This window comes from Lontra canadensis, unplaced genomic scaffold (assembly GCF_010015895.1).
Source record: "Lontra canadensis isolate GAN:19392208 unplaced genomic scaffold, GSC_riverotter_1.0 scaffold18, whole genome shotgun sequence".
NCBI classification, from domain to species: Eukaryota; Metazoa; Chordata; class Mammalia; order Carnivora; family Mustelidae; genus Lontra; species Lontra canadensis.
In genome coordinates, this window is record NW_022631012.1 from 5659580 (window position 1) to 5678151 (window position 18572).

At 33.7% G+C, this 18572-nt stretch overlaps 1 protein-coding gene across 20 annotated transcripts in view; it reads right to left on the minus strand.

The window, feature by feature from the left end:
- MAP2 (microtubule associated protein 2) overlaps nt 1-18572 on the minus strand; it is a 141124-nt gene that overhangs the window by 14688 nt on the left and 107864 nt on the right. For 9 of the 20 annotated variants that reach the window (XM_032859915.1, XM_032859919.1, XM_032859917.1 and 6 more), the window contains 4 exons: nt 16300-16361; nt 11930-12100; nt 10812-10959; nt 5834-6174 (listed from right to left, as the gene is read on the minus strand). In XM_032859915.1, coding sequence (XP_032715806.1) covers nt 5834-6174; nt 10812-10959; nt 11930-12100; nt 16300-16361 — 722 coding nt within the window. The remainder of the gene's footprint in view (nt 1-5833; nt 6175-10811; nt 10960-11929; nt 12101-16299; nt 16362-18572) is intronic. The other 11 variants (XM_032859923.1, XM_032859933.1, XM_032859928.1 and 8 more) reach the window with 3 other exon arrangements.

An 18572-nucleotide genomic window follows, 5' to 3' on the forward strand; every position in this document is an offset into this window, starting at 1 on the left:
CATTCATTTAACTTTCAGTCAACAAATATTTATTGAGCACCTACTATGTATTGGACCCTGAGGAAAGGATTGACCTCATCCTTAATTTCAAGAAGTTTATAGTGTAGTAGGTGAGACAAGATAGACATTAAATAACTAATTATATAATGGGATACTAAATTACAAGTGTGGTGAGAAGCACTGTCTACACCATGCAAAGTATTTCAGATTGAGAAAAGAACAGATGCAGGGAGACCAGTTAAAAAAACTTAACAACTACTGCAGGGACACAGACAAGAGAAAATGGATCCTGTGCTAGAGTGGTGCAGAGCAGACTAAGAGAAATGGGTGGATTTAAGAGCTGTTCTGGACACAGAACCATTAGCACTTCATGATGGCCAGGATATGGGATGAGGACAGGGAGATGAAAAGATGACTCTTAGGTTTTTGACTTGGCAAAGTCTTATTATTTGAATAGGTATAAAGATATTTAAAAAGAATCATTTAACTTGAACGTTCCACTCTCAAATATCTACATGGCATCAGCCACAATGATGCTTCTGGTGTTCCTAAAACATGCCAGGTCTGCTTCCAACCCAGGGCTTTTGCATGTGCAATTTTCCCTGCCTGAAATGCTCTCCCCCAGTTATCTACGTGGCTCAGCAGTTCCTTAAAATATTCCAATTATCACCTTCTTGATACTTTTCTAGTCATTCTATCAAGACATGTCATCTCTTCTCCACATATTTTAAATCTCTTCCTTGATTTGTTGTTGCCTTTCTCACTTTGTGACATATTTTTTCCTATATAATATTTTATGACTTGTTTTTCTTCCTACAATGTAAATTCTACAAAGGTAGGAATTTCAAAAATTTTTGTCTGTCTTGTTCGTTGTTATATTCTCAGTATCCAGAACACAGTATGGAACATAGTGGGTACTCAATAAATACCTGTTGAATAAATAATGAGTAGAATGAATGTACAACTTTGACTTTCTGGAATTATTGAGGAAATACAAGAAAACGCCATTTATTCTAAAGATGCCAAGGTAGCTTTTAAAATTAATATTTCATTGTATGTCCTTGATATTATCTACGGGAATTTGGAAGTTGGTGTCTATACTCTATTTAAAAGATTGATTTTTAGAATTATTTTAAAAAATAATCTGCCAGTTGTAGGACAATAAAATAATGATAAGAATACAACAAAACTTTCCAAATTTAATAGTCCCTACTTTTCAGTAGGGTATTACTCTAACACATTATTTGCATTAAATTATTTCACATAAATATTATAAAGGGTCAAAACCCTTACATTTCAATCCTGATGTGATAAAACCTCAGTGTGGGAGGTGTGGGAGGGAATATTAAATAAAGTGTTCCATCCTCATGTTTTGCAACCAAAGTTAAAGCAAACAAACAATAACTAAGGTACATTAAATTGCATACTTTGTAGAAAAGTGATTCTTCATTAAATACAAAATTACAGAACTTGAATTTATAGCTCTGACTTTAAAGGATGTTATTAGAAACTGTATATGCAAGATGTGGGTACTATAAGGATTTCTGTTTCTTTGTGAAAATGTGAAATTCAGACTATGAGAAGCTGAATATCTCTGATATCCAATGTTCCTTAATTCAATGGATTGATATAGAAGTGAGGGATAGAAGATAGATTATTTTATTTCTAGAATGTGAGGATATACTTCAAAGGTCCTAGTCTAATGGATTTATCTAAATCCATTTTCTGCTAGGCAGAAAGATGCTATGGCGACACTGACTGGGAAGATAATAGATTGACAAATTCTTTAAGATTCTTTATATAAAAGAGAAGTACTGTTCTCTTCTTGAACAGGAGTGACTTGCTTGAAGAAGCCACCATCTTTTAGTTCACCTGATCTAAAATGCCTGACTGCTCCATGAATAAAGAAGTATATAACTTACAGGGCAAGCAGTCAAATCCACAGGCACTGCCTTGCAGAGATCATGACCTATGTAATAAGCATCCTATCCAACAACTATAAATGGAAACAGCCTTTGTGAAACCAGTAACTTTCAACTATGACAAGAGTATACAAAAATTGTGGTTTGTATACTGATCTTCATAAGGCTGATGGAGAAAAAAAAAGAGATTTATTAAAGCACATAAAAGTAATCTACATAAATCAAAGCACCTATAAAAAAGCCCATGCATTGATAGAAAAGGTAAGAAGTATTATTCACTGAGTTCTGCCTAATTTTTTTATGCTATGCATTTAGAGAAATTTTTTTCCTACTTTTGTTTATATCAATCAGGTGTGTTCTTAAAAAGCTAACACTACTTATTCTAAAATTTAGATTGAGATTTGACATAAAATAGGGAGCTAACTATATTGAAATAGTTTTAAATTAATACACTTACTAAGACAGTCTTACCCGAGCTTTGAGTTAAATTAACCTAGGTCACTATCTACAGTGAATCTAAGATTGCATATATTCTTTCCAGTAGAATGAATTTGTGCTTTAGCAGAAAAGATTAACTTTATTGCTTTCTGTAAAGCTCCTCATGTTGTCATCTCTTTTATCTCTTCCATTAGGCATTGATTTGCCTCACTGAACTGAGCCACAAAGTTAAGTCTCTCTTCTAACACAAAATCAGACCTTTAATAGAGGTGATGATCACTGTGAGCATACAACATATACATATGGAAGAGCAGTAAATGCCCCAACTGAAGCAAATAATAAGGCTTCCCAACTTGGAAAGCTGTTGAACTTCCAAGACATATATAGTTTTTATTATATATTTCCCCTCCCAATTCTTAGTGATTGCACAAACAGCAATAATATAGCTTTTAAAATTAAATTATTCACACACAATCTAACCACTCTGGATTTTATAACAACAGAGCCCATGTAGAAGAATTAAGATTACATCTATAAATTTGCTCCCTTATGTATCAATAAGAATTGTGTGACTATTTTTCTCAATATCTACAGACTGCCTATCTCTATCACAAAACTTGCCTCCTACAATAAGTACTGCTATTGTCCTGTCCTCGTCATTGATTCTGAGTTGACCACTGTCATTCCAACATCCTAGGATTATCCAGTTTATAGTTGGGAACGACGTGCCAGCAGCTTCATTTTTGCCAACAGACTGTGGTTAGGCATCCTTAATCAAAGAACAAGGATCTTGAGCATATCATCTTGACAATTTCTAAGAAGCTTTAACATAAAAATTTTTCCTAGTCATTCTTTGAAGTGGAAACTCTTAACAATCCAGTCAAAACCTGCAGTTTAACATGTACAGAAAAAGAATCTTGCCTTCCTTCTTGTGTTTGAGGCTTTTAACGGGATAACGTTAAAGTGGTAAGTGATATATTTTTCCTACAAAGACAGTTCAACTGCAGTGCACCTCAATCTCCCAATTCATTTCCCCCTCTAATTTAAACATATTATGCCATCTATCACAAAATAGAGGCAAATATCTTCCTTCCTTCTGTTTCCTATCTTAGTGTGGAAATACCTCTTGGTTCTCCAACAGAAGTCACTTCATAACTCCTCTGTTGTAGATTTTTTCCCAAGTCATTTGCAGTTGAGATAGGATAATTTTTCAGCAGGTTTAATACTCACCTTATGAAAGAAGAGATGTTCTTCAAATGACACTGTGAGTTTAAGGCTGTTTCTGTTCTGTAATTTTTGTGTCACTTGTCTTTATTAGTTCTTAATTACCACAATCTCTAAGGCAGTTTTAGTTGAGTTCAAAAGAATAAGGCATCTTTATGTCAGTTTTATGAATTATTGAGTATAGCAGAAGTCAAGTGAAATTAGACATAAAAATATTCATAGATATGGTAAAGAACCGGAAAGAAAAAGAAGTATTCCTATTTTTTTGGATTGGTTTAACCTTAGTGATTCTGGCAAAGCTCAGGCTAAAACCATTCTTCATGACTCTCTACGTTGAGGAGTCATTTGAGTAGGACCAAATAGTATAGAATTTTCATGTCAAATTATATCAATAATTATTCTGTTTTAGTTGAATTTTCTTTTTGGTTTCAAGAAAATGTCTGAGATAAATTATGTTCCCTTGTGATTCTATGAAGAAACATATTATTTTCAGTATCAGTATTTTCTGGACTATAAGCCAGTAAACCCCACATTTAAATAGGGAAAATACTACATACAAGGACATTTATAGAAAGAGAATGGATTTTAAATGTAAATAATAGTTACACCCTTTTAAGAGGTATCTCATCAAAAATTAAAATGATAAACTTTCAAGTTGGCACTAAATTGATTTTATTCAACTTAGTCTGTCATTTTTATATAAATAAAACAATGTTTTATTTATATAAAAATATTTTATATTTGGATATTTCCAAAAGGGCACCAATATTTCATTCTCTTGGATGTGCAAAACTCTGAGGAATGCAAGAGCAATATGAGATTTATGAAATCACAGGATCAAATTTGGCAGAATTAGTTTTTTGTTTTGTTTTGCTTAAAAAGATTTCTTGTAGCTCATATTTTAGTAACATTTTTTATGAAAAAGCATTTGTCTATGACTTTATTATTACAGAACGTTAGTCATTCTACAAAGGGCATATGGACCACCACCACCACCCTCTGCTTCCCCCAATTCCTTTGGTGAGTTTTTCGTAACTCCTTGGGCTTTCTTGAACAGAATCACAGAGAGACAGCAAAGAAGTTTGTTGCTAAAGGAAGAAGCAATGCTGAATTTTTGTTTCAGCAGTGAGTAGGATTCTTTGATAGCTTCATATTTTGGCAAGATCTTTCTTCTAAACCTTCCTGAAAATACATTTTCTTTGGCATGAAAGAGGGAAACCAAAAATCAGTGACAGAAAATATAAGATAGACAACAAAGAGTGGCAGAAAAGAACACTGTAGTTAAAAGAAAGTCTTTTGGGAATGTTGAGAGGGCATCACAAGTTTGTTGATGTACAAAGGAAATTATTACTTTCTTTCTTCTTTCTCTCAAGATGGGTGTTTTATCTCTTTAGTGATAAGAAAAGGCAAATGATCCCAAAGGCAGATCAATATCACAAAGGAAATACAAAATGGTATTTGTATTATCTCCTTCCAAGCTAGTTGCTTCATCTAAACACACAGTGTAGAAGCAAGGTTGAGGTCAAGGCAAAATTCAAAGGCTCCTGGTTGGCAAAAAAATGTGAATGTTTGTACTGGAGCTAAAGTTAAGAATTAATAGGTAGAGCTTTACTAATAACCCTCTTCAATACAATTAATCTTAAGGAGAAGTTCTAATCCCTATAATTTGATTCATCAGAACTATTCAGAACTATCTATTATCAACATGAATGTCCACCCTTTACAATTTTTAAACATGAGTTGCCAGAGAAGAAATCTGGTGAACCATGTTGATCTGGGAGTGAACATGGGGAAATGGTAGAAGATATCATAGGAAATCAATGAAGAAAGGAAGGAGATAAAAGCAAAATCACTAAAAGATCTTCAAATGAGATCACAGTCAGGATCTAAACTACAATAGTCAAATTCGTATCAGAAATGTAAGTTTAATCTCTTATGCTAAAGTCCACAGTGCAATAGACACATTCAGAAAAGATCGGCTAGGGAATCAATGGAAAGATTCTCCTATATGGGGAAATCAAATTTACCCAATAACCAGAAGGAATGGATATGTCATGTGATTTTCATTATATTTTACAAGCCAGCTTTCTCAGACGAGATCCAAATTCTTGGCAATGAATCATAACCAGTAACATTTTAACACCTCCAACCCCCTTTCATGGTAAGAACTGTTCATTTATAATGTGAGGAAGGGGATTTTAGTGGGATTTTACTTCTGACAGCAAGTATGTTGTTCATGTGATTCTTACCTGCCCCCCTTTAGGCTGGTATTTGATGTTGTCTGTCGATCCGATTTTGGATTTGACATTCTTCAGGTCTGGCAGTGGTTGGTTAATAAGCCGAAGCTGCTTCGGAGTAGCGGGAGATTTTGGAGGAGTACGTATGATGGCAACTTTCTTCTCACTGGGCACCAAGATGGCAGATTTAGGGGTTCCTGGTGTGTGAGGGGTCCTGGGGTAGCTTGGGGTTCCAGGAGTGCCTGGCGTGCGTGAAGAATAGCTTGGTGGGGTGCCAGGAGTGATGGCAGTTGATCCAGGGGTAGTGGGTGTGGAAGTTCCACTCTTTCCTGCTCTGCGAATTGGCTCTGACCCTATATAAACAAATCAAACCAAACCAAACTAACACCACAGCATCAGAAAATTCTTGAGACATCCTCTTCCCTCAGGTTGTTAGAACTCACAATACAGGAACTTTTTAAAGAGTTTAGAAGATTTGCGGATTACAACAATGCCCCCAAAGGTGAAATTTCCTTTTTTTAGGCTTATAACCTGGTGACATTTTTGAACATGCATTGCTATCAAAGCAAAGAAAGAACTTGGGTTTTCTTGATTTCTTCTTCTTACTTCTCATTACGAAGGCATCAGAATTTTTTATCCTTGTGGGATCATTAAGGCCTGTAGATCTGCTGTAAGTTGGCATAAGAGTCCGCCCTTCACATTCTAGGTGGGTTCGTATTTACTAAAGATTTCCTTGAATGATGTGTGGATCACTTGCTCTTTTGTGCAATAAGTTCATTCCAAGATTCAGGTAGACATACAACTGTGTACTGCTAGCAATAATTTTGACCTGTGTACAAAGTCATTTATTAAATTGTATTTCAACATTACTCTTTCAGCTTATATTGAAGAATCCTGTGAGTTACAAATGTGTTTACTAAAATCTACGCAATTACATCGGACATTGTTCTACAGTATCATGTATTTCCTTTTTATGGAAATTTGGCTCAGCTCTTAATACCAAAAAATATCTATTTCTCTTCTTAGAAAAATGCAACTTTTTAAAAAAGATTTTATTTATTTATTTGATAGAGAGAGATCACAAGTAGGCAGAGAGGCAGGCAGAGAGAGGGGGAAGCAGGCTCTCCACCGAGCAGAGAGCCCGATGCAGGGCTTGATCCCAGGACCCTGAGATCATGACCCGAGCCGATGGCAGAGGCTTAACCCACTGAGCCACCCAGGTGCCCCGAGAAAAATGGGATGTTTTAATAACATAATCACAGTGAATCTTGTGCCTGATTGTTTTCTCTTATATTTTCATTACTAGTTTGCAGTTTGGAGTCAAATTAATAACCCCCCCCCCCACCACTGTCACTTATACAGGCTATTGTGAGATGCATTTCTTTGCCTCAACTTGACTTTAGGGTCATTTTATTATTTAACTTCTTCCTCCTATTTTTCTATATTATATTTCTTTCGTATTAATTTTGTAACTGTGTGTTTGAATGCCATTTCAAATACTTTTTTGAAAGTGTAACACTATAGATGAGACTACACCACCTTACAGATTTCAAAGCCCTTTTGTGAATACCAAACATTTGATGACCAACAAACACAGTAGTTAGAGACAGCTCTTATCGTTCCTAATTTAAGAATGAGGACATTGAGTCTCATTTACCCAGATGATACTAAATTCTAAGCCACATTACGATATTTAGTTTCTTAGCCTTAAAAATCTTTTGCTTAAAATAACATTGTTTTTAATAATAGGGCACTTATTTACATTATTTACACTTATTATTCAAATTCCTTCACTTTTTTGGTTATTTTACAGGAAGGGCATGAATTTTATTTTTTTATTACTAAGTATGTATACTTTGTAGGATCAATATATCTTCTAGAAATTTTGTAGAGGATAAAGGTATAACTCATTAACTTTTCAATCAATGAAGTGGGAGGGATCTTTGAGTCATTGGTGTGGGAAGTTCTTCCTGAGAAAGGGGATAATTAATCATTGCTGAAATAATTACAAAAAGTGAGCTCAAGAGAGCTTCTTAGATAATTATAATCTACAGGCAACATTTATGTACCCTTGGTCTGGGTTCAGTCTCCTGAAGAAAAAGAATTATTTCACTTCTTTCAGTGAACAGTTTTTATGTATGAAGTGAAAGTTGCCCTGTGTCCTTTGTTTTTTTTTTTTTTTTAACGTAAGGGCAAACGATAGGTAGACTCCTCAACCAACAATACGAAATTGTATATAAGAAGACTATGCAATAAATTAGTGTGTGTTCTATGATTTTTTTCACTTTCCACAAAAAGGATATTTCAAGACCAGGATGATACAGCTACATCCAACTTCCTTTGTATACAGTTTGTTTTTGGACTGAGTTTTTGATGTTCGAGTCAGTCACTGTGTCCTTCAGAAAAATCTCTTCAGGGGCGCCAGGTGGCACAGTGGGTGAAAACCTCTGCCTTAGGCTCTGGTCATGATCCCAGGGTCCTGGGATCTAGCCCCGCATCGGGCTCTCTGCTCAAGCAGAAAGCCTGCTTCCCCCTCTCTCTCTGCCTGCCTCTCTGCCTACTTGTGATCTCTCTGTGTCAAATAAATAAATAACATCATTAAAAAAAACAAAGAAAAATCTCTTCAGAAACTTCATTTCTTCCTTAAATGTTTTCATCATGACATTGGTGTCATGATGATGAAGGTGATGAAGTCATATTAATATTAGTAAGACTATTAATATTAATATTCTTATTAATATTACAAGCTCAGGTCTTTTGGGGAACAGGATATTCTCTCTGTTATTTGTCACTGTACCTAACATTGATGCCTTTCATGGGACCTGAACATAGTAGAAGTTCAACATATTTTCTTTTTTAATAGTACAAATTGGATTCAGAATTCATCAGTGTGTTGAGGTGTTTTTTACTTCATGGAGACTAAGCTGAAGCAATATTCTGCATGTGCATAACAAGTTTCCTTAAAAGAAATAAAATTTTTTAAAGTAAGTGTCATTTCTATACTCACAGAAAACGGAGTTAAACTTCAGAAAACTAAGGAATGAAGGTTTTGTGTTACATTTGAAGAATGAAGAAAAACCAAAAGCATTAAGCCCTAACACCACTGTTCAACAGATACAATCAATTTTTAGTGTAATAAATTGAATTTTTGTCTTCAAAACGACAAAGTTGAGCATTTCCTATTTGTTCCGAAACCGAGTTAAATCTGAATTAATAAAACAGTTTAAAAAATATTTATGAAAAATACATATTCACGAATTACTTTGTTAAGCTTATTAATCTTGGTTCTTACTAATCTTGTCAACTCCTCAATGACAATGCCTTTCTCTCCACTTGGGCTAACTGCCTAGCTTTGTTTCTCTCAGTGCTTTTCAATAGCTGCACAAAATGCCATGACATGTCTATGTGCAGTTACAGAGATGATGGGCAAACGGGAGGAGGCATATTGCTTGCTCTTCTAGTTGTCCTTATGCTTTTTAGTTATTGCTAGATAGAGAGAAAATAAACCCTATGCCCTGAGATTATCAGAGTATGAATTATGTTCATTACCGCATAATAAAATACATTATGCTTATGCATATGAGTTAGAAAGTCAAAATAGAAGTGGTTCAAAAATAAAAACAATTTGTATGCAGATGCACTTTAAAAGGCAGAGCACAGTGGTTTGAAGATGTGGATTTATGGATAAAATGCCATTTTGCTTCCATAACCACAAATAGAAGCATAATTTAAAGTTAGTTATCTGAACAGCTTCTGTATTACTGATGCCCAATTCCAACTCCATATATTTGGAGTTGAGGTCTTTTCTCAAGAGATTACTCTCTTAAATGCCTTCTTTGCTAGTTTGTTTGAATATTTTCATTACGAAAGAGTTTAGTGATTTTAAAATATTGCTGGCACGTATTTCAAAGAGAGTTAATTTTTCATGAAACTAAGTGGTGTGTAGGTCACAACTGCTCCAAATACAATAAACACTTTCACTTTAGGCAAAAAACATGCTTTAAGTGCCATACAAAATAGTCACATTTGAAGTGGGCCAATTATTATTAAATGTTCTAAGAATTAAGTGGTAAAATCAAGTATAATAAGATAGTAGTTGCAATTTCTACCATTTTTAATGGATTTTAAATGACAGAGATTATATTCTCCAAGTGATTCTACATAGCAGTTTCCTAGTACTATTTCTTCCAAATAAATATAAAGAAGATATTAAGAGGTCAGGTTGTGAAGTTATCAGTGGGCTGTAAACCAAATTCAACCACTTTCTATCTTGGTAGCATTGGACAAGTTACTCTCTTTTTTCTTATCAGTAGATTTAATGAGGTTATTAATACCTTACCGTCAGCACTGTTATTTAAATTGAATGAAAAATGTGTCTTCAGGTTTTAGCATCTATATGTGCTCAATAAATGGTAACTATTCTTGTTGTAATAGAAACATGTTTATGAAAATAATTTGAATCCATGCTTTAACTAGATAATCTTGGTAGTAACACAACTCTTGAGTGGGTAATGATTGGAACATTTTTGTATTTTTTATTTAAACTGTGATAACTGCCAACCAGTTCATTACAGGCCATCAATCAAAAGAAACTAAAACTATTGCTCTGAACATGTTATGTGTAAACCCTCATTGGAATGCAAATTCTTAACAAATTGAGCAGAATCTGAGGTTTTGATTATTGGGTCTCCAGTAAGATTTTAGGACTTGGATTCCTAAGAAGGGTTAAGCTCATAGATTTATATTTTTAAAAATTCCTGACTATTGGTTTTCTCGATTAATTACTTCTTTGTAGGTCTCATTTTCCACAACAATCATTTTAACTCACACAGGTGTTTTGGATCCATCAATAGTTTGATTTTCTGATTCCTGGAGGAAATATAATCTGTTCTCAGTGTGTGTTTTCCTTGGAAGATGTAAAATATAAACACATAATAAGCCCTATGCCACTTAAAGGATTAAAAAGGAAACCAAATGAAAATAAACCTACTGGTAGTCCGCCGTGCTGAAGAGGAGATGGAACTGTTGAGAGAGAAAGAATTCTCATCTCTGTCTCCTGACACACCACGACGAGGAGGGAGGATGGAGGAGGGTCTGGGCAGAGAAGAGCGCTTTTCTGGGCTCTTGGTTACTCCATCCTGATTGGGGGAAAAAAAAATTGGATTTTTGTCAATCTTCAATTACACCAAGTGATTACATTGCTCTATTTTTCCTCTTGTGCTGATAGATAAATTTCTTTTAATATACACTACTGAATTTCATATATTTATAAGCATTTCTACTTTGAAACTTAGAAAGAGTTTATATTTGCCTAGAAGTTTTATAAAATATATTATTTTGGAGTTAGTTCTAATAATTGATAATGAAATTCAAATTCTAAATAATAAATGGGTAAAATGAATTTACTCAAGTAATCTCCAGTGAATTAATAATTTTACTAAAAAAATCTTCATTAGCATAATAACTTATTAATCAGAAAGGGCTGTCAAGGGGCATTGCATGCATACCAATTAACAATGACCACTTATGTCCATTATGTGATTGGAATTCTAAGTACGTTACATCCATTTATGATTTAATTCTTGCCACAAAATACTATGTGCATTTTATAGCCAAGGAAACAGGCTGAATTCATTTACGTAATTTTTCCAAGATCACCGAGTTGATAAGTAGCAGAGGGAGTATTAAATCCTGATGTGTCTGACTGAGTCCAAATGGTATATTATATTATATATAATTTGCCATTATTAGATGTTACAATATTATATATTATATACTATGAGTAATATATATTTATTACATATAATATGTGTAGTATTATATAGAATACATTTTATTTTATTGGTTTGTGTTTGAAATTCTACAAAACACCAAATAAATAAATAAATAAATAAATAAAAATGAACCGTCTACCTAGAAAGAGACTTTTTTTTTACTGATTGATTATTAATAACTATTGAGGCTTTCATTCGTGTTTAAGAGGGTTTATGGTTTATATGTCAAATATTTTAAAGTTTAGTCTTTGTTTTTTATATATTTACTGAATTGTGTCTTATAACCTCCAAAATTATTTTCTTTTCTGAACCTTCAGTTGACCTGCTGCCTTACCTTGTTCCCTGATTCTGAGTATGGCAAACGGTCTGTGGAGCCTGCTGAGGTGGACTGTATTGAAAAACTGTCAGAAAATGAAGCCCTTTGAGACGTACTAAGGCAAGCAGAACTGGATCTTGGGGACTTTGAGCTACCCTGTAAGGCAGGAATCTTTGACAAGGTAGAATTCTAGCCATGAAAGAAAACAAACAAAATCACAAAATAAACCAAACTATGAAATAAACGGAAAATTAAAAAAAATGTATAAACATATAAGAAATTAAATGCCTACTTTTAATAAGAGCACATGATAAATGATTATAATCAATACTAGAAATATATATTTATGTTAGAACAAGAGATTTTCATTGAGTAACTCATTTTTAACTGGAACTAACTTAAGAATATTCATATATGAGAATATAGACCAAAATATTCTTCATGAATTCTACATATAAGTTCCGGTTAATCCATAAGTCTCCCAATGATATTGTATTTGGAAAGCATCTTGAGAGCTGGTTGGAATTATTCCTTTAATAAATATAACCTTGGAGGTATATTTATAATCAATGTCTTGATCACATTTCAAGAACTTTAGAACAAGGTATATTTAAGACTTCATAATGGAAAATACTTTCTTAAAGTTGAGAAAATACATTTTCAGATATCTATATTGACTTCATCAGAAAATCACAGATTTTATATAAAATTAGTTCATTTTATGAGTAAAATGCCTACTTGGGGCCAAGTTATCCTATAGAATTAGTAACATTTTTATGCATAGACCACAGTTTGTATAATGTGTTAGAAATTCTAAAAATGAAAGTTAGCATTAAAGATATTGCCCATGAAAACCACTATTTCCAGGTGTCGATAGTCCCTTGAGAGATAGTCAGCAAGTGAAAATCAGTGGGTTGGATGAATGGCTTTGGAAGGACACTAATGCTCACATGCTACATGTCTCATGGGGGGACTTTGTTAAAAATACAGAAAGGGACGATGAACCCAAGAATATCTTGTCTTCAATAATTAATATGATATAGCTGTTACAAAAACATCAGTTGAGATTGACAGCTTTATCTCAAGTTTTAAGTTCCACAGGCACTTTAATGGAGGCAGACCCATTAACAGACTGCACGCATCACTTCTTCTTTTATAGACCCAGTGTCCTGTGTGGCTGGTGGGCCTGGGCTGACCCAGGTCTTTCTTCTCTAATTAATGCTAGCCACAGAACAGCAAATTTCAAAAGTCATACAGGAAAGAAAAAAATTGAATAATTGCATTAACTCAAATTAAGAGAGACAACTTGCTCAGAACAAAACCAAAACACAACAAATACACAACAAATGAAATGAAGAATTATAGGTCAGGTTCACAATAAAGATCAATTGAAAAATCACAAAGGATTGTTCTGATGCATGTACTGAAATCACAGATAAATAAGAGTTGGTCTTGGGATTTTAGGAAATTTTTTTTTGTATTTTAATTTTATTTTCTATAAACATATATTTTTATCCCCAGGGGTACAGGTCTGTGAATCGCCAGGTTTACACACTTCACAGCACTCACCATAGCACATACCCTCCCCAATGTCCGTAACCCCACCCCCTAACCCCCCCTCCCCCCATCAACCCTCAGTTTGTTTTGTGAGACTAAGAGTCACTTATGGTTTGTCTCCCTCCCAATCCCATCTTGTTTCATTTACTCTTCTCCTACCCTCTTAACCCCCCATGTTTCATCTCCTCTCCCTCATATCAGGGAGATCATATGATAGTGGTTTTAGGAAATTTTTAAGAAGAGGGTGAAGTTATGAGGGAAGAAAATAAATGTTAAATGAGAAAAAGTTAGAAGGAATCGTGGCCTAATCTCTCTTCTTCAGAAAGGTGAGATGGGCATTTATAAGGAAAAAAACAAAACAAAACATTAGCTTTGTGTCAGAAGATGTACATGATTTTTTTCCTAAGTGTAAGCATCAAACACAATTTCTCGTTAGGTTACTTGATGAAAAAGGGACTTGAAAATTTCCTAAATATTTTTCAAGCAAACAAAACAAATGGGCAAAAGAGGCAGAAAGAGAGAGAGAGAGACCAAGAAACTGACTCTTAACTATAGAGAACAAACTGATGGGTTTCCAGAGGGGAGGTGGGCGGGGGAATGGGTTAAATAGGTGATGGGGATTAAAAAGTGCCCTTGTTGTGTGTGATGAGCACCAGGTGGTGGATGGAAGTGTTGGATCACTATATTGTACAGCCAAACCTAAGATTACACCATATGTTAACTAACTGGAATTAAAAGTCAAAAAATAATTAAAAGTTCAAAAAAAAGCTTTTCTGAACAATGTCCAATTAAAAATGTTTTTTAAATGGGAGAAACCTGACTTACTTTCTATATCCGCTCCTAAAGACTTTGACCTTTTAAATAACAGCAACAACAATAACTATCACTGTTTATTGAATAAATACTATGCTCTAGGCACTATACAGTATACTGTTTTATAATTAACCATATTTAATTTTCATAACTAACTTAGGATATGGGAATTTTTATTCCCCCTTGTATTTTTGGAAAATTAAGACATATGGAGAAAATGATCATATAGCTAATAAATGTTCAAGACCTGGAACTGATCTGCTTCATAACTCTGCTCTCAACCAACACAACTCACTTGTTCCCCATCAGAAACAAGAGGTAAAGAGAAAGAAATCTTGAAGTCACAGTATTCTCAAGCCCAATATTTACCAAAGCAATATATGAATTCTATTGCTTGCTGTATGTTCAGGAATATGTCTGAAAACATTATATAAAAATCAATTTTTTAAATTAACATGAAGTCCCTTAGATTCAAAATGATATAAAAAGTTTGGCTGTCATTGGAAAGGAATTTCTGTTTTTCACAGTAAAAAAATGGAAATCTAAAATCTAAACAGCTTTTAATTTATTTTTCTTAACCCTTTTATTTTTATTTTTTTAATTTAAATTCAATTAACATATAGTGTATTATTAGTTTCAGAGGTGGAACTCAGTGATTCAGTCTTATATAATACACAGTGCTCATTGTATCACATGTCCTCCTTAATGTTTATCATCCAGTTACCCCACCCACCACCCTTTCCCCTCCAGCAACCCTCAGTTTGTTTCCTATGATTAAGAGTCTCTTATGGTTTGTCTCCCCCTCTAATTTCGTCTTGTTTTATTTTTCCCTCCCTTCCCCTATACTCCTCTTTTTTTGTTTCTTCAGTTCCACATATGAGTAAGATCATATAAATGATTTTCTCTGATTCACTTTCTTCACTTAGTATAATACCCTCTAGTTCCATCCATGTTGTTGCAAATAGCAAGATTTCACTTTTTTGATAGCTGAGTAATATTCCATTGTATATACATCACATCTTCTTTATGCATTCATTTGTCAATGGACACCTGGGCTCTTTCCATAGCTTGGCTACTGTGGACACTGTTGCTATAAACTTTGGGATGCAGGTGCCCCTTCGGATCACTACATTTGTATCTTTGACTTATATCTACGTATAAGTCAGTAGAACCTTTCTGGAGGACAACTTGACAATGTATAGCAAAACTTTAAATGTAGGCTTTCTTCTTAAAACAGTAATTTCACTACTAGGAAATTATCCTAAGGAAAAGCATATGGATGCAATCACAGATTAAGCCAAAAAGATTTCTACAGTAATATTGTTAAAATGGTAATAAAAATAGTTTAAAAGTCAAACAATAAGGAATTGAATAAGTATATCACTATAAATAAATAAAACACAATGCAATGTAGTCATTAAAGTGATGCACGAGAATGTTTAACGACAGGGAAATCTGTTTATTGTTTAGTTAAAAAACTGATGCAGTGTTTCCATTTATGTTAATATACCTAAAAATGAGTAGAGAAAAATAAAGATTTTACATCAAAATGGTTACTGTAGTTTTCTTTAGGTAAAAGGATTATGATACATTTTTACTTATAGTTGCTCATCGATGTTGTTTAATTTTCTCATATTCTTATTTTGTAGTAACAATAATGAAAATGTACATCAAATACAGTTTAGTGTTGATCATAATGATTTATCTCAATTCTGTGAAAAGTAAATAAATTGAGTTCCCTTATTTTTCCAGATTATCATTTGTTTCCATTTTACTAAAAAAGAGGCAGCCTACATCCCAGCTCTGCCCTCAGCAACTGCTATCACATGTCATTCCAGAAGACATTGAGACATGCCCCAATGTCACCAAGAATCATTGTGGGTGAGTGAATGATTTAAAATTATATTTAAGAGTAAACATCTGAAGTCTACTTTATATCTAAAGTTATTGAGATGTTGCCACCAATACCAAAGGGAACTTCAAGCAAAAAGCAAGAAAGAAAAAATTATTTTACTCACAGAGACTTTGTCCTTTGCCTGTTTAAATACACTGGAAGCCTGAGTTGATTCACCACCTGTTGCTGTCAAAAAAAGAAGATAAAAACAACCCCAAACTTAGTGACTTAACAACCACACAAATGAATTTTTCAGTATCTTTTGGATACTCAATTGTGTCAACCGAATAATGCAAAGCAAAATTTTGCTTATTTTGAGATTCGAATTGAGTAACTGAAGAAACCTGAATAAGAACATTCTAGCATGTGGCTCCCGCTTTAGTGTGTGCTAATTAATATAACCCAGGTGTACCAAGGCACAGGTAAGCACACCAAATAATTTCCTATTGGTTACCACGGTACCTCTAAATACTGTTACTACACGAGCATAGATCCTTTAGAACGAAAGTCACAGAACAACAATCCAATGCTGTAGAATTTAATAAAAGGGGGAGTGATTAGTTTCTAGGGTTGGCACGATATTAAAGAGTGTTCATGGAGATTCCCAAGCCCTCTTTTTGTAGCCAATGGCATACCCACAGATATTCCTACATTTCTTATTCCAAACTCAGCCAACCCCTTTCCCTCTGTACCCCTTCATTTCACAATATAAATGACACACTTGTTTGACGTGAAACGTACCACATGAGAAGAAAAATAGCTTGTCAAGGAAAGAAAACACGAGAGGAATTTTGAGTTCAGTAATACAGAACATGTTCTACACATGCACTTCCTGTATGAAATTATTACCACATCTGTTACTGTTGTTTCTCTTGGTGCTGTTTTATAACTCTGGTTTCAGTTTTAAACTCCACTATCTCCAGCACATTTTCTGTTGATGACTTACCTGACTTGACTCGAATATTTCTCATGATTGAAAACAATCCTTTGAGTTTTGGAAAAACTATCCCTATTTAAAAATTGTTCTTAGAGAACGTAAGGCACAAGCTTGTATAGTTACCTCTTCCTATTTTCTTTCAGAAAAGAGAAAATCCCGGGGGGGAGGGGAAGCTTATGCTTATAAGGACTCCAAATGAATTTCAAAAAGGATTCTTACATCACGTGCAACTCTAACACCAATATAACTGTCTACAAGATGCTATATGCTATTTAGGACTAGCCAGTAAGATTATTCACAGACTCTGGAATGATTTTTTTTTTTTTAAGAAGTAGTGTAAATAATGCTTTACTAATAGTTCTGTAATATTTCTTAAATTTCTGTGACATACCATTTGCTTCAAGCCAATAAGATCCATGTTCGGTAGATGCTATCTGCTTGAGTATTTTAATATTTGAACAGACTAAGGGAAGATCCTAATTAGTCCAAAGATCTTAAATTTCCTTTAATGAATGAGTTAAAAAGGCAATTCATTCTCAGTGTGGTAAACTGAATACCAATAACATGTCAAACACTTCACCAAAACATTTGATGTTTCCTCCAAAATTCCATAATACTGATATATTCTTTCATCCTCTTATACAGGATATAGGATTTTTATGCCCAACCAAGAGAGTCTGCCTGTTCAAGCATTTGTCTAATTAGAAGTAAAATTCCAAAATAAAAGCAAATAAATTAGAATAGAAGAATTGGAGATGTCATATCAATTTCTGAGAAACACTTTTCATCCTGGACTTTTATCATCAAGGTTTCTGTATAATTTATGAGCCATCCACTTTCAAATATTGCCTTAAAGATTAGTTCTTGGAGGAAAGCTCATGAGATGATTCCCATATGAACAACACAGAATACTTGAAATTTTATTGACTATCATAAAACCATAGGTTACCTTGATTTTCTTTTTCTTACAAAGGTTAATGCTGCTCTTAATCATTAAAGCCATCAGAAGGTTTATATAAAGGTACTCTTTTTTTTTTTTACCCTTATATAAAGGCACTTCTAATATACAATGTAAAGGTAAATTACATTTACCTGATTTAGCAATTTGATATCTAATTTTGTAGCTTGCAACTGTGCTACCTAATAAATGATACAATAAAATACATTGCAAATTAAGATTATCCTGGGATAATTATACATTAAAATGAATACTTTCCACTGAAATTTAGGAATAGAATTTGCATTATAGATATTTGTATGAGCTTTTATTGTGATTTGTAGTAAGTTTCACTCCTTCATTTCATCACTTTTTTAAGAAATTAAAAACACGTATATTTGAAGAAGACAGAAAAATAAGAAGATGGCAACAGAGAAATACACCTAAGTTCTAAGAAATTCTGGGGGAAGGAGATTTATCTGGGAATTCTGAATATTAAATTATATGGAAAAATTAGCAGTTT